General features: G+C 39.8%; 1 protein-coding gene across 6 annotated transcripts in view; it reads left to right on the top strand.

The window, feature by feature from the left end:
• NPHP1 (nephrocystin 1) overlaps nt 1–27,705 on the top strand; it is a 92,857-nt gene that overhangs the window by 23,748 nt on the left and 41,404 nt on the right. For 3 of the 6 annotated variants that reach the window (XM_049857632.1, XM_049857629.1, XM_049857631.1), the window contains 7 exons: nt 667–913; nt 19,893–19,994; nt 20,876–20,976; nt 21,317–21,359; nt 22,412–22,499; nt 25,616–25,710; nt 25,903–26,031. In XM_049857632.1, coding sequence (XP_049713589.1) covers nt 667–913; nt 19,893–19,994; nt 20,876–20,976; nt 21,317–21,359; nt 22,412–22,499; nt 25,616–25,710; nt 25,903–26,031 — 805 coding nt within the window. Of the gene's footprint in view, nt 1–143; nt 529–651; nt 914–19,892; nt 19,995–20,875; nt 20,977–21,316; nt 21,360–22,411; nt 22,500–25,615; nt 25,711–25,902; nt 26,032–27,705 lie in introns of those variants that run through there. The other 3 variants (XM_049857634.1, XM_049857633.1, XM_049857630.1) reach the window with 3 other exon arrangements.

Genomic DNA, 27,705 nt, shown 5'->3' with positions numbered 1-27,705 from the left:
TTCCTCGTATACCCGTGTTCTAGTACTTGTTGACCTATGTGGTGATTATCCATTTTCTCAGTTGTCTCACTGTAAGCTTCTTGAGAACATTCGACTTTGTATCCAGTGAGCCTGACATGAAACCTGACATATAACATCATCATCATCGTTAGCTGTCACTGAGAGCTTACAATGGGCAGGCAACGTTCTAAATACTTTGCAAGTTGTAACTCATCTGATCTTTACAACAACATTATCAGTCAGGCTCTATTATTATCTTCACTTTATGGATGAAAAGTGGAAAGATGAAAAGAAACCTACCCCAAGTCACACAGCGAGGGGGAGATGGAGCCAGAACTTAAACTCAAAGCCTGTGCCCTAAGCACTGTGCAGTAATGCTCAGTCAGCGTCTGCTGAGTGGATGAGTCCAGCACCTGACCTCAAGTCCTGCACACGCTCAGCCACGTCACGGACAGTCCTCACGAACGTTGTCTCCTTGTCCGCTCTCGGCCTCTCACGTCACGTACTCTTAGGTAGATGGTGGAGAAGGTGAGTCGTGTTTTCCCCCCAGTTCCTTTACCTGCCAGCTCTAGATTTGGATCAGTTCTGTACAGAAGTTGTGCTCATCCTTAGTCTGATCTTGCCTGTTATTTCAAATAATCCTAGTGATAGAACTATTTTCTGCAGAATTGGGACACTTACTGAAAGGGAGGAAGATGATGATTCTGCTGAGGAAGGTGAAGAAGAAGAGAGAGAAGAGGAAGATGATGAAGAAGAAGACGACGACGATGATAGTGAAGAAAGTGGTGAGGAGGAAGAGGGAACAGCAGAGAAGGAGAAACAGGAAGGTGAACCTCACACACAGGCAACAAGTGAAGAATATATTGCAGTTGGAGATTTTACGGCTCAGCAAGTTGGGGATCTTACGTTTCAGGTAGGTAGAAACAAAACTGGGATTTAATGTCAGGACGAGCTGGCGTACCTAATAGAATAAGGCAACTCTGTCTGTATGCCTGTCTCACATACTCCTGGAACCTGTTTAAGTGAAGTAAGTAGTAAGTAGGGTTTGCCTGATGGCAGGTAAATGCACACATGCTCTTTGGTTGTGTTGAAAATAGCGTTAATGTTGATATTTCCTGATTTAGGGGTAAAGTTTTGCAATTTACTCTTGATTGTCATCCATATGTGTTTGTTTAGATAATTAGGGTGCTGTGCTGAGCTAGGGACAGAAGGGAACAGTCCACACTGGAACGTAGCAGTTCTCGTTGTTGACTTCATGCGAGGGTGTTGATGAGGAATTGACTTATTCACTCTCTTCCTTGGCCTCCATGCTCGCTTGCTGTGTATAAGTTGTACAAGAAGTGGAAGAATAAAGTTGAGACTTTTAAAGAGATTTGAGGCTATGTTTATTGCCAGAGAACTGAACTGGAGAAATTTTAATGAATATATGAATCTTGGCCCTTATATTTATAAAGCTTCACAGCTTAATAACTGATTGATGATAAAATACACAAGAATATTGTACTGCTAATTTTGTTTTTTAGTTCCTAGGCATTTTTCCAAGTTCTCCTTGAAAATGTCATCAATGTTAGACAATAATGTGTATTTTAAGTGTTTGCCTTTGAATGTTCTCAGTAGTGAAAGTTCTTCTTCAAAGATGGATTTGGAGTGCCATCGAATCAGTTCCCACTCATGGCGCCCCTGTGCACAACAGAATGAAACACTGCCCAGTCCTGTGCCATCCTCACAGTTGCTCCTACGCATGAGCCCATTGTGGCGGCCACTGTGTCAATCTATCTCCCTGAGGGTCTTCCTCTTTGTTGATGACCCTCTACTTTACCAAGCATGACGTCCTTCTCTAGGGACTGATCCTTCCTGACAACGTGTCCGAAGTATGTGAGACGCAGTCTTGCCATTCTTGCTTCCAAGGAGCATTGTAGTTGTACTTCTTCCAAGACAGATTTGTTCTTTTTTTTGGCAGGCCATGATATATTCAATATTCTTCACCAACACCGTAATTCAAATGTGTCAATTCTTCTGTCTTCCTTATTCATTGTCTAACTTTCACATGCATATGATGTGATTGAAAACACCATGGCTTGGGTCAGGCACATCTTAGTCCTCAAGGTGACATCTTTGCTTTTTAATACTTTAAAGAGATCTCTTGCAGCCGATTTGCCCAATGCAGTGTGTCTTTTGATTTCTTTACTGCTGCATTCATGGCTGTTGATTGTGAATCTAAGTAAGATGAAATCCTTTACAACTTCAGTCTTTTCTCCATTTATCATGATGTGGCTTATGGATACATTTGTGAGGATTTTTGTTTTCTTTATGTTGAGGTGTAATCCATACTGAAGGCTGTGGTCTTTGGTCTTCATTAGTAAGTGCTTCAAGTCCTCTTCACTTTCAGCAAGCAAGGTTGTGTTCATCTGCATAACGCAGGTTCTTAACGAGTCTTCCTCCAATCCTGATGCCCTGTTCTTCTTCATATAGTCCAGCTTTTTGAGTTATTTGCTCAGCATACAGATTGAATAGGTATGGTGAAAGGATGCAACCCTGATGCACACCTTTCCTGACTTTAAACCATGCGATAATATCCCCTTGTTCTGTTCGAACAACTGCGTCTTGATCCATGTACAGATTCCTCATGAGCACAATTAAGTGTTCTGGAATTCCCGTTTTGCACAGCGTTATCCGTAATTTGTTATGATCCACAAGGTTGAATGGCTTTGCATAGTCACTAAAACACAGGTAAGCATCTTTCTCATATTCTCTGCTTTTAGCCAGGATCCATCTGATACCAGCAATGATACCCCTGGTTCCACGCCTTCTTCTAAATCTGACTTAAATTTCTAGCAGTTTTTTGAATGATCTTCAGCAAAATTTTGATTGCATGTGATGTTAACGTTATTGTTTGATAATTTCTGCATTTGGCTGAATCACCTTTCTTGGGAGTAGGCATATATATGGATCTCTTCCAGTCAGTTGGCTAAGTAGCTGTCTTCCAAATTTCTTGGCAGAGATGAGTGAACACTTCCCAGCGCTGCATCGGTTTGTTGAAACATCTCAGTTGGTATTCTGTCAATTCCTGGAGCCTTGTTTTTCGCTAAAGCCTTCAGAGCAGCCTCTTCCTTCACAACCATCAGTTCTGATCATTCGTTACCTCCTGAAATGGTTGAACGTTGACCAATTCTTTTCGGAATAGTAACTCCCTGTATTCCTTCCATCTTCTTTTGATGCCTTCTGTGTCATTTAATATTTCCCCCATAGAATCCTTCACTATTGCAACTTGAGGCTTACATTTTTCTTCAGTTTTTTCAGCCTGAGAAATGCTGAATGTGTTCTTCCCTTTTGGATTCCCTATCTCCAGGTCTTTGCACATGTCATCGTAGTACATTACTTTGTCTTCTGGAGCCACCCTTTGAAATCTTCTGTTCAACTCTTACTTCAGCATTTTTTCCTTTTGCTTTAGCTACTTGACGTTGAAGAGAAAGTTTCAGAGTCTCTTCTGACATCCGTTTAGGTCTTTTCTTTCTCTACGGTGTTTTTAATGGCCTCTTGCTTTCTTCATGTATGGTGTCCTTGATGTCATTCCACAACTCATCTGGTCTTCGATCATTAGTGTTCAACGCATTGAATCTGTGCTTGAGATGGTCTCTAAATTCAGGTGGGATGTACTCAAGGTTGTACTTCGGCTTTGACTTGTTCTAATTGTCTTCAGTTTCACCTTGAACTAGCAAATGAGTCATTGATGGTCTGACCTGCAGCGGGCCTGTGGCCTTGTTCTGACTGCTGATACTGAGCTTTTATTTATTTATTTAATTTTTATTGTGCTTCAGCAGAAGTTTACAAATCAAGTCAGTCTCTCATACAAAAATGTGTGTACTCCTGGTTGTTCCCCCTCTAATGAGACAGCACAGTCCTTCCCTCCATCCTGTATTTCCATGTCCATTCAGCCAGCTTTTGTCCCCCTCTGCCTTTTCATCTCCCCTCCAGACAGGAGCTGCCTGCATAATCTCATGTGTCTACTTGAGCCAAGAAGTTCACTCCTCACCAGTACCATTTTCTATGTTATAGTCCAGTCCAATCCCTGTCTGAAGAGTTGGCTTTGGGAATGGTTCCAGTCTTGGGCTAACAGAAGGTCTGCGGGCCATGACCTCTGGAGTCCTTCTAGTCTCAGACCATTAAGTCTGGCCTTTTTACCAGAATTTGAGGTCTGCATTCCACTGTTCTCCTGCCCCATCAGGGATTCTCTGTTGTATTCCGTCAGGCCAGTCATCGGTTGTAGCTGGGCACCATCTAGTTCTTCTGGTCTCAGGCTGATGTAGTCTCTGTTTTATGCGGCCCTTTCTGTCTCTTCGGTTCTTATTACCTTGTGTTTTTGGTTTTCTTCATTCTCTTTTACTCCAGGTGGGTTGAGACCAATCGATGCGTCTTAGATGGCTGCTTCCTAGCATTCGAGACCCCAGACGCCACTCACCAAAGTGGGATGGAGAATGTTGTCTTAATAGATTTTATTATGCCAGTTGACCTAGATGTCCCCTGAAACCATGGTCCCCAAACCCCCAACCCTGCTACTCTGGCCTTCGAAGAGTTCGGTTTATTCAGAAAACTTCTTTGCTTTTGGCTTAGTCCAGTTGTGCTGACCTCTCCTGTATTGTGTGTTGTCTTTCCCATCACCTAAAATAGTTCTTGTCTACTACCAATTTAGTGAATACCCCTCTCCCTTCCTTCCTCCCTTTCCACACTCATACCCCTCAAAGAATATTTTCTTCTGTGTTTAAACTTTTTTTTGAGTTCTTATAATAGTGGTCTCATACAATATTTGTCCTATTGCAACAGTAATTTCACTCGCCATTCCAGGTACCTCCATGTTATGAAATGTTTCATCATTGTTCTTTATCAATGCATAGTATTCCATTGTGTGAATATACCATAATTGATCCATTCATCCATTGAAGGGCACCTTGGTTGCTTCCATCCTTTTGCTATTGTAAACAGTGCTGCATTAAGCATGGGTGTGCATCTATCTGTTCGTGTAAAGGCTCTTATTTCTCTAGGATGTATTCCAAGGAGTGGGATTGCTGGATCATACGGTAGTTCTATTTCTAGCTTTTTAAGGAAGTGCCAGATCGATTTCCAAAGTGGTTGTACCATTTTACATTCCCACCAGCAGTGTATAAGTGTTCCAATCTCTCCACAACCTCTCCAACATTTATTATTTTGTGTTTTTTGGATTAATGCCAGCCTTGTTGGAGTGAAATGAAATCTCATTGTTGTTTTGATTTGCATTTCTCTAATGGCTAATGATTGTGAGCATTCCCTCATGCATCTGTTAGCTACCTGAATGTCTTCTTTGGTGAAGTGCCTGTTCATATCTTTTGCCCATTTTTTAATTGGGTTACTTGTCTTTTTGTAGTTGAGTTTTTACAGCATCACCTGTATTTTAGAGATCAGGCGCTGATGGGAAATGTCATAGCTAAAAACTTTTTCCCAGTCTGTAGATAATCTTTTTACTCTTTTGGTGAAGTCTTTGGATGAGCGTAGGTGTTTGATTTTTAGGAGCTCCCAGTTACCTAATTTCTCTTCTGGTGTTTGTGCATTGTTAGTAATGTTTTGTATACTGTTTACGCCGTGTATTTGGGCTCCTAGCATTGTCCCTATTTTTTCTTCCATGATCTTTATCGTTTTAGATTTTATATTTAGGCCTTTGATCCATTTTGAGTTACTTTTTGTGCATGGTGTGAGGTTTGGGTCTTGTTTCATTTTTTTGCAGATGAATATCCAGTTATGCCAGCACCATTTATTAGAGAGACTTTTTACCTTTTTAACTGACTTTGGGTCTTTATCAAATATCACATGCTCATATGTGGATGGCTGTATGTCTGGATTCTCAATTCTATTCCATTTGTTCCAGATGGGTTGAGACCAGTTGATGAATCTTAGATGGCTGCTTCCTAGCATTTAAGACCCACTCAACAAAGTGGGGTGGAGAATGTTTTCTTAATAGATTTTATTATGCTAGTTGACCTAGATGTCCCCGGAAACCATGGTTCCATTGGTCTATGTATCTGTTGTTGTACCAGTACCAGGCTGTTTTGACTACTGTGTCAGTATAATAGGTTCTAAAATCAGGTAGTGTGAGGCCTCCCACTTTGTTCTTCTTTTTCAGTAATGCTTTACTTATCTGGGGCCTCTTTCCCTTCCATATGAAGTTGGTGATTTGATTCTCTATCTCATTAGAAATGTCCTTGGAATTTGAATCGGAATTGTATCGTATCTATAGATCACTTTTGGTAGAATAGACATTTTTACAATGTTGAGTCTTCCTATCCATGAGCAAGGTATGTTTTTCCACTTATGTAGGTCTCTTTTGGTTTCTTGCCGTAGTGTCTTGTGCTTTTCTTTGTATAGGTCTTTTACATTCTGGTTAGATTTTTTTCCTAAGTAAATTATCTTCTTGGGGGCTACTGTAAATGGTATCGATTTGGTGATTTCCTCTTCGACGTTCTCTTTGTTCATGTGGAGGACTCCAACTGATTTCTGTATGTTTATCTTGTATCCTGATTCTCTGCTGAACTCTTCTATTAGTTTCAGTAGTTTTCTGGAGGATTCCTTAGGGTTTTTTGTGTATAAGATCATGTCATCTGCAAATAGAGATACTTTGACTTCTTCCTTGCCAATCTGGATGCCCTTTATTTCTTTATCTAGCCTAATTGCTCTGGCTAGGACCTCCAACACAATGTTGAATAAGAGCGGTGATAAAGAGAATCCTTGTCTGGTTCCTGTTCTCAACGGGAATGCTTTCAGACTCTCTCCTTTTAGGATGATGTTGGCTGTTGGCTTTGTATAAATGCCCTTTATTATGTTGAGGAATTTTCCTTCAATTCCTATTTTGCTGAGAGTTTTTATCATGAGTGGGTGTTGGAATTGTCAAATGCCTTTTCTACATCAATTGATAAGATCTTATGGTTCTTGTCTTTTATTTATATGATGGATTACATTGATTGTTTTTCTAATGTTGAACCATCCCTGCATACCTGGTATGAATCCCACTTGGACATGGTGAAAAAAATTTTTTGATATGTTGTTGAATTCTGTTGGCTAGAATTTTGTTGAAGGTTTTTGCATCTAAGTTCATGAGGGATATAGGTGTGTAATTTTCTTTTTTTGTGGTGTCTTCACCTGATTTTGGTATCAGGGATATGCTGGCTTCATAGAATGAGTTTGGGAGTATTCCATCCTTTTCTATGCTTTGAAATACCTTTAGTAGTGTTGTTGTTAACTCTTCTCTGAAAGTTTGGTAGAACTCTCCAGTGAAGCAGTCAGGGCCAGGGCTTTTTTTTTTTCTTGTTGGCAGTTTTTAAATTACCTTTTTGATCTCTTCTTTTGTTACGGGTTTATTTAGTCGTTCTACCTCTGTTTGTGTTAGTTTAGGTAGGTAGTGTGTTTCTAGAAATTTGTCCATTTCTTCTAGGTTTTCAAATTTGTTAGAGTACAATTTTTTTTTTATTAACTTTTATTAAGCTTCAAGTGAACGTTTACAAATCCAATCAGTCTGTCACATATAAGTTTACATACATCTCACTCCCTACTCCCACTTGCTCTCCCCTTCTTGAGTCAGCCCTTTCAGTCTCTCCTTTCGTGACAATTTTGCCGGCTTCTCTCTCTCTCTATCCTCCCATCCCCTCTCCAGACAAGAGTTGCCAACACAATCTCAAGTGTCCACCTGATATAATTAGCTCGCTCTTCATCAGCGTCTCTCTCCCACCCGCTGACCAGTCCCTTTCATGTCTGATGAGTTGTCTTCGGGGATGGTTCCTGTCCTGTGCCAACAGAAGGTCTGGGGACCATGGCTGCCGGGATTCCTCTAGTCTCAGTCAGACCATTAAGTTTGGTCTTTTTATGAGAATATGGGGTCTGTATCCCACTGATCTCCTGCTCCCTCAGGGGTCCTCTGCTGTGCTCCCTGTCAGGGCAGTCATCGATTGTGGCCAGGCACCAACTAGTTCTTCTGGTCTCAGGATGATGTAGGTCTCTGGTTCATGTGGCCCTTTCTGTCTCTTGGGCTCTTAGTTGTCGTGTGGCCTTGGTGTTCTTCATCTTCCTTTGCTCCAGGTGGGTTGAGACCAATTGATGCATCTTAGATGGCCGCTTGTTAGCATTTAAGACCCCAGACGCCACATTTCAAAGTGGGATGCAGAATGATTTCATAATAGAATTATTTTGCCAATTGACTTAGAAGTCCCCTCAAACCATGTTCCCCAGACCCCCGCCCTTGCTCCGCTGACCTTTGAAGCATTCATTTTATCCCAGAAACTTCTTTGCTTTTGGTCCAGTCCAATTGAGCTGACCTTCCATGTATTGAGTGTTGTCTTTCCCTTCACCTAAAGCATTTCTTATCTACTGATTAATCGATAAAAAACCCTCTCCCACCCTCCCTCCCTCCCCCCCTCGTAACCACAAAAGTATGTGTTCTTCTCAGGTTTACTGTTACTCAAGATCTTATAATAGTGGTCTTCTACAATATTTGTCCTTTTGCCTCTGACTAATTTCGCTCAGCATAATGCCTTCCAGGTTCCTCCATATTATGAAATGTTTCACAGATTCGTCACCGTTCTTTATCGATGCGTAGTATTCCATTGTGTGAATATACCACAATTTATTTACCCATTCATCCGTTGATGGACACCTTGGTTGCTTCCAACTTTTTGCTATTGTAAACAGAGCTGCAATAAACATGGGTGTGCATATATCTGTTTGTATGAAGGCTCTTGTATCTCTAGGGTATATTCCGAGGAGTGGGATTTCTGGGTTGTATGGTAGTTCTATTTCTAACTGTTTAAGATAACGCCAGATAGATTTCCAAAGTGGTTGTACCATTTGACATTCCCACCAGCAGTGTATAAGAGTTCCAATCTCTCCGCAGCCTCTCCAACATTTATTATTTTGTGTTTTTTGGATTAATGCCAGCCTTGCTGGTGTGAGATGGAATCTCATCATAGTTTTAATTTGCATTTCTCTAATGGCTAATGATCGTGAGCATTTTCTCATGTATCTGTTGGCTGCCTGAATATCTTCTTTAGTGAAATGTGTGTTCATATCCTTTGCCCACTTTTTGATTGGGTTGTTTGTCTTTTTGTGGTTGAGTTTTGACAGAATCGTGTAGATTTTAGAGATCAGGCGCTGGTCGGAGATCTCATAGCTGTAAATTCTTTCCCAGTCTGTAGGTGGTCTTTTTACTCTTTTGGTGAAGTCTTTAGATGAGCATAGGTGTTTGATTTTTAGGAGCTCCCAGTTATCTGGTTTCTCTTCATCATTTTTGGTAATGTTTTGTATTCTGTTTATGCCTTGTATTAGGGCTCCTAAGGTTGTCCCTATTTTTTCTTCCATGATCTTTATCGTTTTAGTCTTTATGATTAGGTCTTTGATCCAGTTGGAGTTAGTTTTTGTGGATGGTGTGAGGTATGGGTCCTGTTTCATTTTTTTGCAAATGAATATCCAGTTATGCCAGCACCATTTGTTAAAAAGGCTTTCTTTTCCCCAATTAATTGACACTGGTCCTTTGTCAAATATCAGCTGCTCATACGTGGATGGATCTATGTCTGGGTTCTCAATTCTGTTCCATTGGTCTATGTGCCTGTTTTTGTACCAGTACCAGGCTGTTTTGACTACTGTGGCTGTATAATAGGTTCTGAAATCAGGTAAAGTGAGGCCTCCCACTTTCTTCTTCTTTTTCAGTAGTGCTTTGCTTATCCGGGGCTTCTTTCCCTTCCATATGAAATTGGTGATTTGTTTCTCTATCCCCTTAAAATATGACATTGGAATTTGGATCGGAAGTGTGTTAAATGTATAGATGGCTTTTGGTAGAATAGACATTTTTACTATGTTACGTCTTCCTATCCATGAGCAAGGTATGTTTTTCCACTTAAGTATGTCCTTTTGAATTTCTTGTAGTAGAGCTTTGTAGTTTTCTTTGTATAGGTCTTTTACATCCTTGGCAAGATTTATTCCTAAGTATCTTACCTTCTTGGGGGCTACTGTGAATGGTATTGATTTGGTGATTTCCTCTTCGGTGTTCTTTTTGTTGATGTAGAGGAATCCAAGTGATTTTTGTATGTTTATTTTATAACCTGAGACTCTGCCAAACTCTTCTATTAGTTTCAGTAGTTTTCTGGAGGATTCCTTAGGGTTTTCTGTGTATATAATCATGTCATCTGCAAATAGTGATAACTTTACTTCTTCCTTGCCAATCCGGATACCTTTTATTTCTTTGTCTAGCCTAATTGCCCTGGCTAGGACTTCCAGCACGATGTTGAATAAGAGCGGTGATAAAGGGCATCCTTGTTTGGTTCCCGTTCTCAAGGGAAGTGCTTTCAGGTTCTCTCCATTTAGAGTGATATTGGCTGTTGGCTTTGCATAGATGCCCTTTATTATGTTGAGGAATTTTCCTTCAATTCCTATTTTGGCAAGAGTTTTTATCATAAATGGGTGTTGGACTTTGTCAAATGCCTTTTCTGCATCAATTGATAAGATCATGTGGTTTTTGTCTTTTGTTTTATTTATGTGATGGATTGCATTAATGGTTTTTCTGATATTAAACCAGGCTTGCATACCTGGTATAAATCCCACTTGATCAGGGTGAATTATTTTTTTGATGTGTTGTTGGATTCTATTGGCTAGAATTTTGTTGAGGATTTTTGCATCTATGTTCATGAGGGATATAGGTCTATAATTTTCTTTTTTTGTAATGTCTTTACCTGGTTTTGGTATCAGGGAGATGGTGGCTTCATAGAATGAGTTGGGTAGTATTCCGTCATTTTCTATGCTTTGGAATACCTTCAGAAGTAGTGGTGTTAAGTCTTCTCTGAAAGTTTGGTAGAACTCTGCAGTGAAGCCGTCCGGGCCAGGGCTTTTTTTTGTTGGGAGTTTTTTGATTACCGTTTCAATCTCTTTTTTTGTTATGGGTCTATTTAGTTGTTCTACTTCTGAATGTGTTAGTTTAGGTAGGTAGTGTTTTTCCAGGAATTCATCCATTTCTTCTAGGTTTGCAAATTTGTTAGAGTACAATTTTTCATAATAATCTGAAATGATTCTTTTAATTTCATTTGGTTCTGTTGTGATGTGGTCCTTCTCGTTTCTTATTCGGGTTATTTGTTTCCTTTCCTGTATTTCTTTAGTCAGTCTAGCCAATGGTTTATCAATTTTGTTAAGTTTTTTAAAGAACCAGCTTTTGGCTTTGTTAATTCTTTCAATTGTTTTTCTGTTCTCTAATTCATTTAGTTCAGCTCTAATTTTTATTATTTGTTTTCTTCTGGTGCCTGATGGATTCTTTTGTTGCTCAGTTTCTATTTGTTCAAGTTGTAGGGACAGTTCTCTGATTTTGGCTCTTCTTTTTGTATGTGTGCATTTATCGATATAAATTGGCTTCTGAGCACTGCTTTTGCTGTGTCCCAGAGGTTTTGATAGGAAGTATTTTCATTCTCATTGCTTTCTACGAATTTCCTTATTCCCTCCTTAATGTCTTCCATAACCCAGTCTTTTTTCAGGAGGGTATTGTTCATTTTCCAAGTATTTGATTTCTTTTCCCTCGTTCTTCTGTTATTGATCTCTAGTTTTATTGCCTTGTGGTCTGAGAAGATGCTTTGTAATATTTCGATGTTTTGGACTCTGCAAAGGTTTGTTTTATGACCTAATATGTGGTCTATTCTAGAGAATGTTCCATGTGCGCTAGAAAAAAAAGTGTATTTTGCAGCAGTTGGGTGGAGAGTTCTGTATAAGTCAATGAGGTCAAGTTGGTTGATTGTTGTAATTAGATCTTCCGTGTCTCTGTTGAGCTTCTTACTGGATGTCCTGTCCTTCTCCGAAAGTGGTGTGTTGAAGTCTCCTACTATAATTGTGGAGGTATCTATATCACTTTTCAATTCTGTTAAAATTTGATTTATGTATCTTGCAGCCCTGTCATTGGGTGCATAAATATTTAATATGGTTATGTCTTCCTGATCAATTGTCCCTTTTATCATTATATAGTGTCCTTCTTTATCCTTTGTGGTGGATTTAAGTCTAAAGTCTATTTTGTCAGAAATTAATATTGCTACTCCTCTTCTTTTTTGCTTATTGTTTGCTTGATATATTTTTTTCCATCCTTTGAGTTTTAGTTTGTTTGTGTCTCTAAGTCTAAGGTGTGTCTCTTGTAGGCAGCATATAGATGGATCGTGTTTCTTTATCCAGTCTGTGACTCTCTGTCTCTTTATTGGTGCATTTAGTCCATTTACATTCAGCGTAATTATAGATAAATAAGTTTTTAGTGCTGTCATTTTGATGCCTTTTTATGTGTGTTGTTGACAATTTCATTTTTCCACATACTTTTTTGTGCTGAGGCGTTTTTCTTAGTAAATTGTGAGATCCTCATTTTCATAGTGTTTGACTTTATGTTAGTTGAGTCGTTACGTTTTTCTTGGCTTTTATCTTGAGTTATAGAGTTGTTATACCTTTTTGTGGTTACCTTATTATTTACCCCTATTTTTCTAAGTAAAAACCTAACTTGTATTGTTCTATATCGCCTTGTATCACTCTCCATGTGGCAGTTCAATGCCTCCTGTATTTAGTCCCTCTTTTTGATTATTTTGATTTTTTACCTATTGACTTCCATGATTCCCTGTTATGTGTATTTTTTTTTTAATTAATCTTAATTTGTTTGTTTTTGTGATTTCCCTATTTGAGTTGATATCAGGACGTTCTGTTTTGTGACCTTGTGTTGTGCTGATATCTGATATTATTGGTTCTCTGACCAAACAATATCCTTTAGTATTTCTTGTAGCTTTGGTTTGGTTTTTGCAAATTCTCTAAACTTGTGTTTATCTGTAAATATCTTAATTTCGCCTTCATATTTCAGAGAGAGTTTTGCTGGATATATGATCCTTGGCTGGCAGTTTTTCTCCTTCAGTGTTCTGTATATGTCATCCCATTCCCTTCTTGCCTGCATGGTTTCTGCTGAGTAGTCTGAACTTATTCTTATTGATTCTCCCTTGAAGGAAACCTTTCTTTTCTTCCTGGCTGCTTTTAAAATTTTCTGTTTATCTTTGGTTTTGGTGAGTTTGATGATAATATGTCTTGGTGTTTTTCTTTTTGGATCAATCTTAAATGGGGTTCGATGAGCATCTTGAATAGATATCCTTTCGTCTTTCATGATGTCAGGGAAGTTTTCTGTCAGGAGTTCTTCAACTATTTTCTCTGTGTTTTCTGTCCCCCCTCCCTGTTCTGGGACTCCAATCACCCGCAGGTTATCCTTCTTGATAGAGTCCCACATGATTCTTAGGGTTTCTTCATTTTTTTTTAATTCTTTTATCTGATTTTTTTTCAGCTATGTTGGTGTTGATTCCCTGGTCCTCCAGATGTCCCACTCTGCATTCTAATTGCTCGAGTCTGCTCCTCTGACTTCCTATTGCGTTGTCTAATTCTGTAATTTTATTGTTAATCTTTTGGATTTCTACATGCTGTCTCTCTATGGATTCTTGGAACTTATTAATTTTTCCACTATGTTCTTGAATAATCTTTTTGAGTTCTTCAGCAGTTTTATCAGTGTTTTCCTTGGCTTTTTCTGCAGTTTGCCTTATTTCATTTGTAATATCTTTAAGCATTCTGTAAATTAGTTTTTTATATTCTGTATCTGATAATTCCAGGATTGTATCTTCATTTGGGAAAGATTTTGATGCTTTTGTTTGGGGGGTTGTAGAAGCTGTCATGGTCTGCTTCTTTAAGTGGTTTGATATGGATTGTTGTCTCGGAGCCATCACTGGGAAACTAGTTTTTCCAGAAAATCTGCTAAAAAAAAAATGCAGTCAGATCCCTATCAGAGTTCTCCCTCTGGCTCAGGCTATTCAGATGTTAATGAAGCCGCCTGGGGAGGGTGGGGGAGGGAACAGAGAGAAAGGAGAGTAGCACCTCAGAATATAGCCAGAGTTGCTTGTCTTGCTTGAAATGACTATTATGTCTGAGATTCCCGCGGGGCGCGTCGCCTATGTGTGCTGGCTGTGTGGAGATTGCCCCCGGGGGGTCTGGCCCACTGGAGTCAAGGTCAGATCCTCCGCTTCCAGCCGCACGCCCAGCGTCAAGGCTCCCCTACTGGGACGGTGCACTCTTGACTCCAAAATCAGTCGCTGCCTCCCGGGGACTTCTCGTCCCTCCAGCCGCGTTGCCGTGCCGCCTCCGAGAACCAGTTGGGCCGCTTCCCGGGGTTAGTTCAGATGGGTGGAGCAGCTCCCTGTGCTTGTGCCGTGACCGAGTGTCCCGGCTGGGACGCTGTTCTCCCCGCTCCAATACCAGTCGCTGCCTCCCGGGGACTTCTCCTACCGGCTGCGTCCCACGCCGCCCGCGCGACCCAACTGGGTCCCCTCCCGGGGTTAGTTTAGGGGGGTGGAGCAGCTCTCCGTGTTTATGCCGTACCTGCGTCCAGTCCAAATCCTGGCGGGATGGTTCCCTGGCTGGGACGCTGCTCTCCCCGTTCCAAGACCAGTCACTGCCTCCCGGGGACTTCTTCTACCGGCTGCGTCCCACGCCGCCTGCGGAACCGGCTGGTCCCCCTCCTGGGGTTAGTTCAGGGGGGTGGAGCAGCTCTATGTGCTTGTGCCGTACCTGACTGGTACTCTGGCTCCAGGCTCTGAAAACAATCGCTGCTTCCCCGTATTAGTTCGTTCTCCGTCTCTAAATCTGTGTTTGTTGTTCAGGGTTCGTAGATTGTTATGTATGTGATCGATTCACTTGTTTTTCCGTGTCTTTGTTGTAAGAGGGCTCCGAGGTAGCGTCTGCCTAGTCCGCCATCTTCCATCAGAGTACAATTTTTTATAGTAATCTGATATGATTCTTTCAATTTCAGTTGGGTCTGTTGTGATATTGCCCATCTCATTCTTAATCAGGTTATTTGCTTCCTCTCCTGTTTTTCTTTTGTCAGTTTGGCCAATGGTTTATCAATTTTATTAATGTTTTCAAAGAACCAGCTTTTGGTCTTGTTAACTCTTTCAGTTGTTTTTCTGTTCACTGTTTCATTTAATTCTGCCCTAGTTTTTATTACTTGCTTTCTTCTGGTGCATGACAGTTTCTTTTGTTGCTCTCTATTTCTTCAAGTTGTAGGGATAGCTTTTGATTTTGGCCATTTCTTCTTTTTGGATGTGTGCATTTATTGCTGTAAATTGACCTCTCAGCACTGCTTTCACTGTGTCCCAAAAGTTCTGATAGGAAGTGTTTTCATTCTCATTGGATTCTATAAGATTCTTTATTCCATCCTTAATTTCTTCTATAACCCAGTCATTTTGTTCAGTTTCCAAGTGTTTGATTTATTTTCCTTACTTTTTCTGTTATTGATTTCCACTTTTATGGCCTTATGGTCAGAGAAGATGCTTTGTTATATTTCAGTGTTTTGGATTCTGCTAAGTCTTGCTTTATGACCTAATATGTGGTCTATTGTAGAGAATGTTCCATGTGTACTAGAAAAGAAAGTATAGTTGGTTGCTGTTGGGTAGAGTGTTCTGTATATGTCTGTGAGGTCGAGTTGGTTGATTGTGGCATTTAGCTCTTCCGTATCTTTGTCGAGCTTCTTTCTGGATGTTCTGTCCTTCGCCAAAAGTGGTGTGTTGAAGTCTCCTACTATTCTTGTGGAGCTGTTTATCTCACTTTTCAATGCTGTTAGAGTTTGTTTTATGTATCTTACAGCCCTGTCATTGGGTGCATAAATATTTAATATGGTTATATCCTCCTGGTATATTGTCCCTTTAATCGTTATATAGTGTTCTTCTGTCCTTTGTGGTGGATTTAACTTTAAAGTCTGTTTTGCCAGAAATTAATATTTTCACTCCTGCTCTTTTTTGATTGTTGTTTGCTTGATATATTTTTTTTCCATCCTTTGAGTTTTACCTGGTTTGTGCCTGTAAGTCTAAGGTGTGTCTCTTGTAGGCAGCATATAGATGGATCGTGTTTTTTTAATCCATTCTGCCACTCTCTGTCTCTTGATTGGTAAATTTAGTCCATTTACATTCAGCATAATTATGGATAGGTATGAGTTTAGTGCTGTCATTTTGGTGTCTTTTTTCCATTTACTTTTTTGTGCTGAGTAGTTTATATATTATCTTTTCCTCTTATTTGTTGTTGTTGATTTTGTTTTTGCTGAGTCTTTATGTTTTTCTTGTATTTTATTTTGATATGTAGGATTGTTTGTTTCCTTTGTGGCTACCTTAATATTTACTCCTATTTTTCTGAGTTTAAACCTAACTTCTGTTTCTTTATATCGCCTTGACTCCCTCTCCATGTGGAAGATCTATGACTATATTTTGTCATCCCCCTTTATTGTTTTAATGTTGTCATCTCTTACATAATGATATCGCTGTTTCCCTGTTTTGAGCATATTTTTTATCTTTATTTATTTTCGTGATTTCCCTGTCCGTGTTGATATCTGGTTACTCTGTCCTGTGTTCTAGTCGTGGGTCGATATCTGATATTATTGATTTTCTAACCAGAGAACTCCTTTAGAATTTCTTGTAGTTTTTATTTGATTTTTACAAATTCCCTAAACTTCTGTTTTTCTGGAAATGTCCTAATTTCGCCTTCATATTTGAGAGAGAGTTTTGCTGCATATATGATTCTTGGCTGGCATTTTTTTTTCTTCAATGCTTTATATAAATCACCCCATTGCCTTCTTGCCTGCATGATTTCTGCCAAGTAGTCCAAGCTTATTCTTACTGACTGTTCTTTGTAGGTGGCTTTTCATTTATCCCTAGCTGCTCTTAAAATTCTCTCTTTATCTTTGGTTTTGGCAAGTTTGATTATAGTGTGTCTTGGTGACTTTTTTTTGAGATCTATTTGATGTGAGGTTCGATGAGCATCTTGGATAGATATCTTCTCATCTTTCATGATATCAGGGAAGTTTTCTACCAACAAATCTTCAGCAATTCTCTCTGTATTTTCTGTTACCCTTCCCAGTTTTGGTACTCCGATCACTCGTAGGTTATTTCTCTTGATAGAGTCCCTCAGGATTCTTAGGGTTTCTTCATTTTTTAATATTTTTTAATCTGATTTTTCTTCCTATATATTGGTGCCAAGTGTTTTATCTTCAATCTCACTAATTCTGCCTTCCAGTTCATCAATTCTACTCCTCTGACTTTCTATTGAATTGTCTAATTATGTAATTTTATTGTGAATCTTCTGAATTTCTGATTCCTGTCTATGAATTCTTGCAGCCTATTAAATTTTTCATTATGTTCTTGAATAACCTTTTTAATTTCTTCATCTGCTTTATTTGTGTGTTCTTGGCTTTTTCTCAATTTGCCTGGTCTCCTTCCTGATCTTATTCCTGATGTCTTGAAGAGTTTTGTATATTAATCTTTTGTATTCTGCATCTGGTAAATCCGGGAAGGCCCCTTCATCCAGAAGATCCCTTGTTTCTTTGTTTTGAGAGCTTGTTGAAGCGATTGTGGTCTGCTCCTTTATGTGATTTGATAATGACTGTTGTCTCTAAGACATCTATAAGTTATTGTATTATTTATTTTATGTTTGCTTACTGTATCCTAGCTTTTTGCTTTGTTTTGTTTTGATATGCCCAAATAGGCTGCTTGAGTGATCTGGCTTGATTATTTTCGCATTTAAAGCTCTAATGTCTTGTCACAAGATGGCTAGAACTGTTACCAGGTATATGAGCCTAGGAGTCCATTCACTTTTCTTGTATAATTCAGCTCAGGTGTCCAGGTAGTTGGTTATCAAGTGTGTGGTACAGGCTGTGTCCTATGATCCTAGAGGATCAGGGGTGATTGCTATAGGCACAGGTATCAGGTTGCAGTAGGGGGTCATGCTCTGAACAAGGCAGGGGTGTGACAACCGTCCCCCGAGTGTATGTGAGGAAAGTGCGTCCCTCTTCCCTAGAGCGCACAAGTGGGTGGGTTCTGCAGCATGGGCACCCGATGCTTTTGTTTGTAAAGACTGGGAGGTCCCACCTAACCTTGGACCCCTTTCGTGTGTGGCTAGGTGACATTGATAGAGCCACCAGTCCTCAGGCCCCTGATAATGGGTAGGTGAGGACCCTGTTTAATAGGCAGAGTGGCGTCAAACATCAAAAACCCACCTCTCCACCGCACAGCTGAAACAGTTAAAGTCAGATCTCAGACACATACACCATTGCAGTCTGCCAGCAAAGGTCTGATATCCTGAGATGGGCCCACACAGGTCCACGCAGGGGTGAAAGACACTCAAAATCCATGGACTGTTTGTGCCTGCACAGGAGCTGCTTCTGTCCTGAGCTCCCCAGTTTAGTGGAGCTAGCAGACTATCTTTTCCCCCAATTGTTAATTTATTCCTTCTCCAAGGCCAGGAAAATGGCGCAGGGTGTGCAGCAGGACCTATCTCAGGCCCAGGGAAATAGACAGCCACTGAAGCCAGCTTGGGGACTAGGAGCACAGTAAAATAAATGCAAGTACTTAGCTTTTGCCGAGAGTGCTGTTCTCCTCTAGTTCTGAAGGTGTAAGTAGACTGGGTTGCTCGCTGTCTCTCCCTGAGGCAACCGCGTCCCGGATGCTGCCGCCAGCCCCACTGCAGTCACTCCAGGGGATTGTGCCTGAGGGGCACTAGTTCCGCCGAGTGAGGTCTGGCAGTTCCTTGTGGGCTCTGAACCACCTCTCCCTTCCCTTTCCACTCAGTCTAGTTTCCTGACTTTGCCTGTGATGTTTAGGGCTCCTAGCTTGTCATACATATAATCATTTCACTTGTTTTTTCGTGTCTTTCTTGTAAGAGGGATCACCGGAAGCATCCGACTACTCCACCATCTTGGCCCTGCCTGCGATATTGAGCTTTTCCATCATCTCTTTCCACAGAGGTAGTCAATTTGGTTCCTGTGTATTCCATCTGGTGAGGTCCATGTATATAATATTTCTGTTTATGTTGGTGAAAGAAGGTATTTGCAATGAAGAAGTCATCGGTCTAGCAAAATTCAATCATTTGATCTCCAGCATCATTTCTATCACCAAGGCCATATTTTCCAACTACCGATCCTTGTTCTTTGTTTCCCACTCTCTCATTCCAATCACCAGTAATTACCAGTGTATCCAGATTGCATATTTGATCAATTTCAGACTGCAGAAGTTGGTAAAAATCTTCAATTTCTTCATCTTTGGCCTTAGTGGTCAGTGCATGAATTTGAATAATAGTTGTATTAACTAGTCGCCCTGGTAAGTGGATGGATATCATCCTGTCACTGACAGCGTTGAATTTCAGGACAGATCTTGAAATGCTCTTTTTGACGACGCATGCAGCACCATCCCTCTTCAGGTTGTCATTCCCAGCGTAATAGACCATGTGATTGTCCGATTCAAAGTGGCAGATACCAGTCCATTTCAGCTCACTGATGCCTAGGATATTGTTCTTTATGTGTTCCGTTTCATAAAGATGGATCATATTTTTCTAAATGGACAAGTGTTATTCAAAACATATCTGATGAATTAGGTGGGTAAATTGTGCTAGGTAAATTTTTTGCTTTAAATATTTTTTGCTTCAAAATGGGGCTTAACTTTGGGAACTTATATACTGCTTCTGAAAACATTTTTTCCATAGATAGATTCTGGAAGTATTTTGCAGAATGACGGAATTTTTGGAATACGTTTTGAGCACCTAAAAGTAATTGTGAAAGATGGTTCCTATTTGAATTTATGGTTCGAGTGTGTGTTAAAATAGCTAAATAACCGAAATAAATAATCCATTTATGGCCATATTTGGTGTAGAGGTAGTGTGTGAGGAAGCTTTTGATAAAAATTGGGATAAATAATGGATTAAGAAAAGATATTACCTTTTCTTCAGCTTATATTTTGAAGTATTGGCAGTGAAATATACTCGTGATTGTTGTTTTTTTTTTTTAATTTTTACCATTTTTTTGCTTTAAGAAGGGGGAGATTCTCCTGATAATTGAAAAGAAGCCCGATGGCTGGTGGATTGCTCAGAACACCAAAGGAAATAAAGGTCTTGTCCCCAGAACCTACTTGGAGGTTGGTATTTATTCTTTTTTTTTTTCCTTCATAACTTTTTTATATTTTTAATAAAGCATGCTGTATTCTTTGATCAGCTGACTATTATAAAGAATTTATACATTTATATTGCCTTGTGGAAAATTTGTGGCGATTTATACTTCCACCCGTGGCGTCAAGAGTGCTTGCTTCTCCACACATTTGCCGGTGATGGCTGTCATCAGTCTTTTTAATTTTTGCCAATGTGACTGGCAAAAAGTCTCATTACTGTTTTTATTTGCATTTACTGTACTGCTGAGGAGACTGTACATCATTTCATCTGCCCCCTGACCGTTTATATTTTTTCATTTGTGGATTTCCTTTTCTGTTCTTTTGACCATTTTTCTAAGGGATTAAAAAAAAAAAAGTTTTCTTACTGATATATTAGTTTTTGGAATATCTTAATAGTAATATATTAATCCTTTGAAATTTGTGACGGATAAACTTTCTTTGCTGTCTTTCAGACATTCACATTTTTTATGTAGCTGTATCTGTCAGTGTTATTTCTGTTTATGATTTTTGGCTTTGATGTAATAATTGAGAAGGACTTCTCCATCTCAAGATTATTTTCTTCTAATACTTTTATAATTCTTTTATTTCTATTTAACCTTTTTTTGCATTGAATAAATTTCATCTTGAATTTATTTTGATTAAACTTGACCTCTACCTAAGTCCTTGTAATTTTCCCAATAACGAGGTTATCATATCATGTGTTGAGAATCTTTCCCTGGTGATTTTTTTTTTTTCACTCATATACTAAATTCCTGACTACACTTAGGTCTGTTTCTGAAAGTGCTGGTATTTTTTTTTTAGTTGTTTTTTGCGTTTAGTATAAAGCACTTCATATTTCAATGATTTTTCAGCCCAGTAATAAAGAAAAAGGCCAAGAATCAAGTGAAGAAGGCAGTGAAGAAGATGTAGAGGTGGTGAACGAAACAGCAGGTGGAACAGAAGGTAAACAGAGGTAAAAGAAGTGTGAGAGGATATCAAAATAGGCTCGGTAAACTTTTTAATTATTTATTTTTGCTGTTTTATATGTAATTCAAGACTTCCTTAAAATGGAGACAACTTGTGTCTTGAGAACAGTACTTTTCGTATTATTGTTTTGCTTCAAGATCATCACAACTTTAATTTTGTCATGTTTTTACTGCATGATATTGTGTGTCTCGGTTTCATCTAGAGGCTGCCATGTTTTCAGAACTGACGGACGATTAGGTGTTTTGTCCCTTATTAATGAAGTTCCGCTAGTTAAGGGAACCCGCATCACCCACCCCTGCACTCACCTTGGTGTTCTGTCTCCCCAGAACGGATTCTCACTGGAGCGCTGTTCGGAAAGCTATTTCAGAGGTTGGCATCTCCTGTCTTGTCAATGACATCTTATTACCTTATAGTCCTGACTAAGATCAGATTCAAAACAGGGTGGAGAGTTTAGGAGATGTGTTAGATCTTAAACAAGATACACACACACACACCTGTTGCCGTCAAGTCGATTTTAACTCATCGCGACCCTATAGGTAGAGTAGAACTGCCCCACAGAGTTTCCAAGGAGTGCCTAGTAGATTCGAACTGCCGATCTTTTGGTTAGCAGCCGTAGCACTTAATTGCTGCACCACCACGGTTTCCTAAACAAGATACAGAGCATCAAAAGTGCAGAGCGTAAGACATACGTCAGGTTTAGGAAGCCTGTACTCCAAGGAGCGTTTCTTACAGGGTCAGAGGAGCAGGTAACCTCATCCGTGATTTGAGGGCTTGGGAATATCTCACATTGATCCTGCCTGAATTTCCTGTCATTTGGGTGAAGATCAATGTTAAATGTCAGTTAATATTTGAAAAATGATGAAAAGCTCAAAAATTACCTGTAATCCTATCATTAAAAAAATTTCGTAACAAAATGAAAATCCCTGCTCTGCTGTCTTTGCCTCCAGTCCCACCCTGTAAGTTGTCACCATTTGCAGTTTGCGAAGTGTTCTTCCTGACCCCTTACTCTGTGTGTGTGTATGCATGTATGTGTGTGCATGTACACATACACAAAAAGCCACTAGGTCCTCAGTGTGTGTGAGCTTACAGCATTAACTCATCTGTCTCACATGCAGTGTTTTGTGGAACGGGATAGGAGTAGGTACATCTCGATGAGGGGTGTACAGGAAACAGCTGGTCTGGAGCAGAGCTCTGCACATTGAACACTGCGTGGGGATTAGGCCCTAGAGAGAGACCAGGACTCAGTGACGGCATCCTCTCAGGAATTTTGGGGTTAAATTACTGTATTCTTCCACTAGGGTCTGCATATTTATGTTTTCCTTTTGGGGCTATAGCCGCCATAGTGGTCAGGAGAAGTATCATAGAGGTGAGGAAATGCGAACGAAAACAGGCAAATCAATTTTGCTTTTTACCATTTTCAGCAGATAAACACTATCGATGCGCTAGCCACAACGGGAGCCGTTCCTGCAGGGTTCAGGCCATCCACACTCGCCCAGCTTCTGGAGGAAGGTAACACGTGTCTAGTAGTAGAGCAGTCAAGGTTCAAGTCTACTGTGTCTGTCATAACCGCAACAAACGACCCCCGCCCCCAACTGCTTCATGGAGAAGGACGTGGCAGTCTTCATCTGTGAAGATTACAGTCTTGCACACCGTATGGGACAGTCCTGCTCTGCCCTATAGGGTCACTGTGAGTTGGAATCAACTCAGTGGCAATGAGTTTGTTTTTTTTTAAACCAAAACAAGTGTCATCACTGAGGCCAAAATATCATTTGATCCCAGTAGAAAGGAGATTCTTTAAAGTCTTCTTTAATGGGAAGGGATATAGTAGATGAATTACCAAGTGGCTTTGGATTTATAACAGAATATTTGAAGAAATCTCAAGTCTGTCTGTAATTTCTTTATTACAGATGTATGGTGGCTGGTATATTAAATGTAGATCTTTTATTTTAAAGAGTGTGTAAAATAAGATTATATGAGTATTAACTGAAGGTACTTCTCTTTTCTCTTTCTCTCAAGACCTCTCCTTATAGAATAAATTCTTAATGATATTTTTAAAGATTATATGTATATATAATTTTAATTTTAGAGATGGGAGAGATCCTAGAGATAGTATCTGTAGTGAATTGCTAGTTGATGAAATAAATAGGATGAGGATTTCTTATTTATAGGCTATTCTTTCTTTTTATTTTTAAGTCTTAGCCAGCATTAATTCTGAATCTTTGAGTTTTAAACACAGGGATTTTTTTAAGTACAAAAGTAATGTGATATAATGAGAAGTAATACAGTTAATTATTGGCTCCCACTGTCCCCTTCCCCGAATTACCACTGCTCTTACAGTAATCAGAGTATTTTCTAGGTGTTTTTCTGTGGTATTGCAAACATTTACAGATATAAGTAGGCTAGGTTGGTTTTTGTTTGTCTCATTTTCAAAAATTGAGCTGCCTTTTTGTCACTTATTTGTCTGTACATCAAGGACTTTCCCCAAAGAAGTAGACATGGATTAACTCATTCTTAAAAATAGCTGTGAACTATTCCACTGTCTGTGAGTTAATGAGGATGTAGGTCTGGCTTCTCTAACAGTGGCTTAAACTATAAGAAAAACTTCTCTGGCAAGTGACCGTCCAGGCAAGAGCAGTCAAGGACGTTAGGGATCAAGTCTCCTTCTGATTTATTGCTTCACCAGTCCTGGAAGAGTGTGGCCACATGACTGAATTCTGGGACGTGGGAAAACGAAGCAACGTTAGTAACTTCTGGGTGTGGACATTGAAGGGAAGGGGCATGCCCTCTCCTGCCCCTATCCCCCTTCCCACTGACTAGAGTGTGATCTGATGGGGAGCCATCCTGACCACAAGGATAAACAGAATGTTATAGGCTATTCTTAAAAATCACTGTCCTCGAAACAAAAAATAAAGTTTAAATTAGAAAAATTAACCTGAGGCTGTAAGTTATGTGCGGTTCTTGTTTTGTAAATCTTTCATATTGCCAACTATTTTATCGTTTATCTTAAGGTAAATTATGTTAAGTCCAAAAAGATAACAGCGATTCTGTCTTGAAATCAAATCAGTCACAGTACAGGTAACTAGCGTATTTACACCCGTACCACAGCCAGCTGAGTGTTGGAAAGAGATGGGAATCTTACGTCTTCAGGGACCCTGCCCTGTCAGAGCCCGTCTGTTTGCCTGTGCTGGGTTCCAGCTCTTACCCGCTTTTCAGAAGCATGACTCCTGTTGTTACCAGCTCTTTCCTGTATTGTTGGTCTCTGCTGCCTCCCCCATCGTCACCTGCAGCACCTGCACACCTAATGCCTCCCCCATCCTCACCTGCACACCTGATGCCTCCCTCATCCTCACCTGCACACCTGATGCCTCCCCCATTCTCATCTGCACACCTAATGCCTCCCCCATCCTCACCTGCACACCTGATGCCTCCCCCATTCTCACCTGCACACCTGATGCCTCCCCCATCCTCACCTGCACACCTGATGCCTCCCCCATCCTCACCTGCAGCACCTGCACACCTAATACCTCCCCCATTCTCATCTGCACACCTAATGCCTCCCCGATCTTCACGTGCGGCACCTGCACACCTAGTGCCTCCCCCATTCTCACCTGCACACCTAATGCCTCCTGCCTTTAAGAACCAATCCCCTCCAATCCTATCCCAGTCTAGCTGAAGCCTCCCTTTTTCTCTGCTCTAAACAGTAAGATTTTCCGAAGAGTTACCTCCATTCATAGTGTTTTGGTTTTTTTTTTATTCTTTGACTCCCCTGTGCTTGGCAGCTTTTGTGTATAAGCTCACTTTAGAGAGGACTCCTGTTTGGGGAACGGGGGATGATCTTCTGAATACCCATCTGTATACCCTATGGAAGGGCTGCCTCGAGGTGGCCTCAGCCAGGCAGCTCTCCCCAGCCCACCTCAGATACCCAGCTCCTTCTTGCCCTTTAGGTCTTAGGGTTAATTCCATCTTCTTAGAGATGCCTTCCTTGAGTAATGCAGAGCCCCTCTACTCCCCCACCTTATATAGCTCTGAGTCAGCTGTTATTTCATTTATTTGCTTGTCTGCTTTTTTTTTTTCTTCAATTGTTTCTCTCGTTCAGCTGTAAGCTGATGTGGGGGCCATATCCCTCTGATTGACAGGGGAGTTTCTAGCTCCTAGCACAGAACCCAGTACAGAGTAGAAAATGAATAATTAAGTGAGTTGGTAATAGGTACTCTTCGTGACTACAGCGTGGAAGAGCAGTATAGAAATGCTTCTGTGTAAAGTGAAACTACTGATTCTGTGTTTTTCTAAAATGTCCAAAAGCTCATTATAGACTTTGTGCATTTTACAAATTTTTTATTTGAATAGATGGTCTTCACCACAGGGCAGGTTACTGGCCAAAAGCCTCTAAGGTCTTTATTAAAGCTGTTTGAAGATCAGCTGTGTGTGTATGTCTTTGAGTTTCCTCCTGATGTTTTAATGTGTAAATCTGTCCTGGTGCATCTGTCTTGGAAAGCAAGTTCCTAGTAAATGGTTTGGGATCTTGGAGTGTCTGTTTCCTCAGTTTGTAGCAGAATATCATGGGTTTTAGTTTTGAATTTCATCAAATTTTTGTAAGAAAATGAAGGAAAAAATTATTTTTGCAGGGCATCAATTTCAAGCAAGTTACTTCTTACAGCCGGAGCTCACCCCGTCACAGCTGGCCTTCAGAGACTTACTGTGGGATGTTAAAGCAGGTTCTGTAAGTGTAGTTGCTACTGTAAAACCGTAACTTTTCCAGATTTTGTCGCGGCTGCAAGTATATGAATAACATATAAATTGATGAATGTATCACAGAAAACAAAAAATGTGTTTATTGTATTATAATTTTGGAAAATTAATTTGTTTTGTAATTCATAAAATAAGGCTTTTTTATAATGAATTTTTTTCTCAGATTCGGTCAAGAGCAAGCCGTGTTTCGTTGGTTCTGACCCTGTGGAGTTGTAAAATGATCCCTCTTCCAGGAACGAGCATACAGGTTCTCAGCAGACATGTCCGCCTCTGTCTGTTGAGTGGTAATAAGGTGAGCTTCCTGAGGAATTAAATAAATTCACACCACGATGGAAACATGGTTTTTTTAATGCCACATATTTAAAATCTATTGCATGATGTCTGTCTCTGTCTATACATATATATATATATATGCACGTGTATGTACATATGTGTATGAAATAACGTGTGTTAGAGTTTAGACCACACTGGTTCTGATGGCCTACGCTTAACCCCTGCTCCTGTCAGTCGCTAAGTTGTGCGATGCCGGAACAGCCAGTTAGCCTCTGTGAACCTGCACAGGGCTTTCATTGCACAAAGGTACTGATGCCTGGCTTCCTGGGTTGTTGTTTATAGCTCAGGTCTTAGATATATGCAGAGCATTGCATTTTTGACACATGTACACAGCTGTGTAACCAACACCCCAGTCAGGAAAGGGAGTGCTGCCTTCACCTTAGAAAGCGTCCTCATGTTCTTTTCCATCCCACCCCTCCCTGATTCTCAAGAGAATATTTTTTACCAAGCATCAAACAAAATGTCTGAAAACTCTTTAAAAAATTAATTAATTTGTTTGTGGGATACAGTTTAAACAGTGCTTAGAGGGAAATTTATAGATTTAAATGCGTATATTAGAAAAAAAAGAAAAGTTTAAAGTCAGCGATTTAAGCTGCCAACCGAAGAGGGTAGAAAAAGAAGCCCAAAGAAAATTGAAAAAAGAAATAATAAAGATAAGAACCCAAAAAACCAAACCTGTTGCCATCAAGTCGATTCCGAGTCATAGCTACCCTACAGGACAGAGCAGAACTGCCCCAAAGGGTTTCCAAGAAGCGCCTGGTGGATTCAAACTGCCGACCTTTTGGTTAGCAGCCATAGCACTTAACCACTATGCCACCAGGGTTTAATAAAAATAAGGGTAGAAATTAATTAAATAGAAAACAAATGAACAAAAGAGAAAATCAGCAAAGGCAAAAGTTGGTTCTTTGGAAAGCTTAATAAAGTTGAGAGATGCCTAGTAAGACTGATCAATAAACTTAAAAAAGAAAGAAAATACAAATTATCATTATCTGACATGAAAATGAAGACATCACTGTAGAATCTACAGATATTAAGGGGGTATTATGAATACTTTATACTGATAAATTCTTTGAAGAACATAATTTACTGAAACTGATGCAAGATAGAAAATTCGAATAACCTCTGTTAAAGAAATTGAAACTGTAATTTAAAATCTTCCGGCAAGAAAACTCCAGGCCCAAATGCATTCATTGGTGGATTCCTCCAAGTACTTGAGAAATAATACCAATCTTACACAAATTCTTCCAAAAGAATAGAAGAAGAGATAATGCTTCCCAACTCAGTTCAAAAGGCCAGGAAAAACGTGATGCCAAAATCTGACAAAATATTACAGGAAAGAAGAACTAGAAGACCAGTGCCCCTCGTGAATGTAGAAACGAAAGTCCTAAACAAGATATTAGCAAACTGAATCTAGCAATATATAAGAAGGATACTGTATCATGACCAATTGAGGTTTATTCCAGGAATTCAAGTTGGTTTAACATTTGAAAATTGATCACTGTAATTTACCACATTAACAGAACTAAGAAGAAAAAGCATTTGATCATCTCAATGAAGTAGAAAAGCATTTGATATATTTCAACACTCACTAACGATTTTTGAAAATTTCAACAAACTAGAAACAGAGGGGAAC

The sequence above is a fragment of the Elephas maximus genome, chromosome 17 (assembly GCF_024166365.1).
Source record: "Elephas maximus indicus isolate mEleMax1 chromosome 17, mEleMax1 primary haplotype, whole genome shotgun sequence".
Taxonomy (NCBI): Eukaryota; Metazoa; Chordata; class Mammalia; order Proboscidea; family Elephantidae; genus Elephas; species Elephas maximus.
Note: the sequence above shows the minus strand (reverse complement) of the source record. Positions and strands in the feature narration are given on the sequence as shown.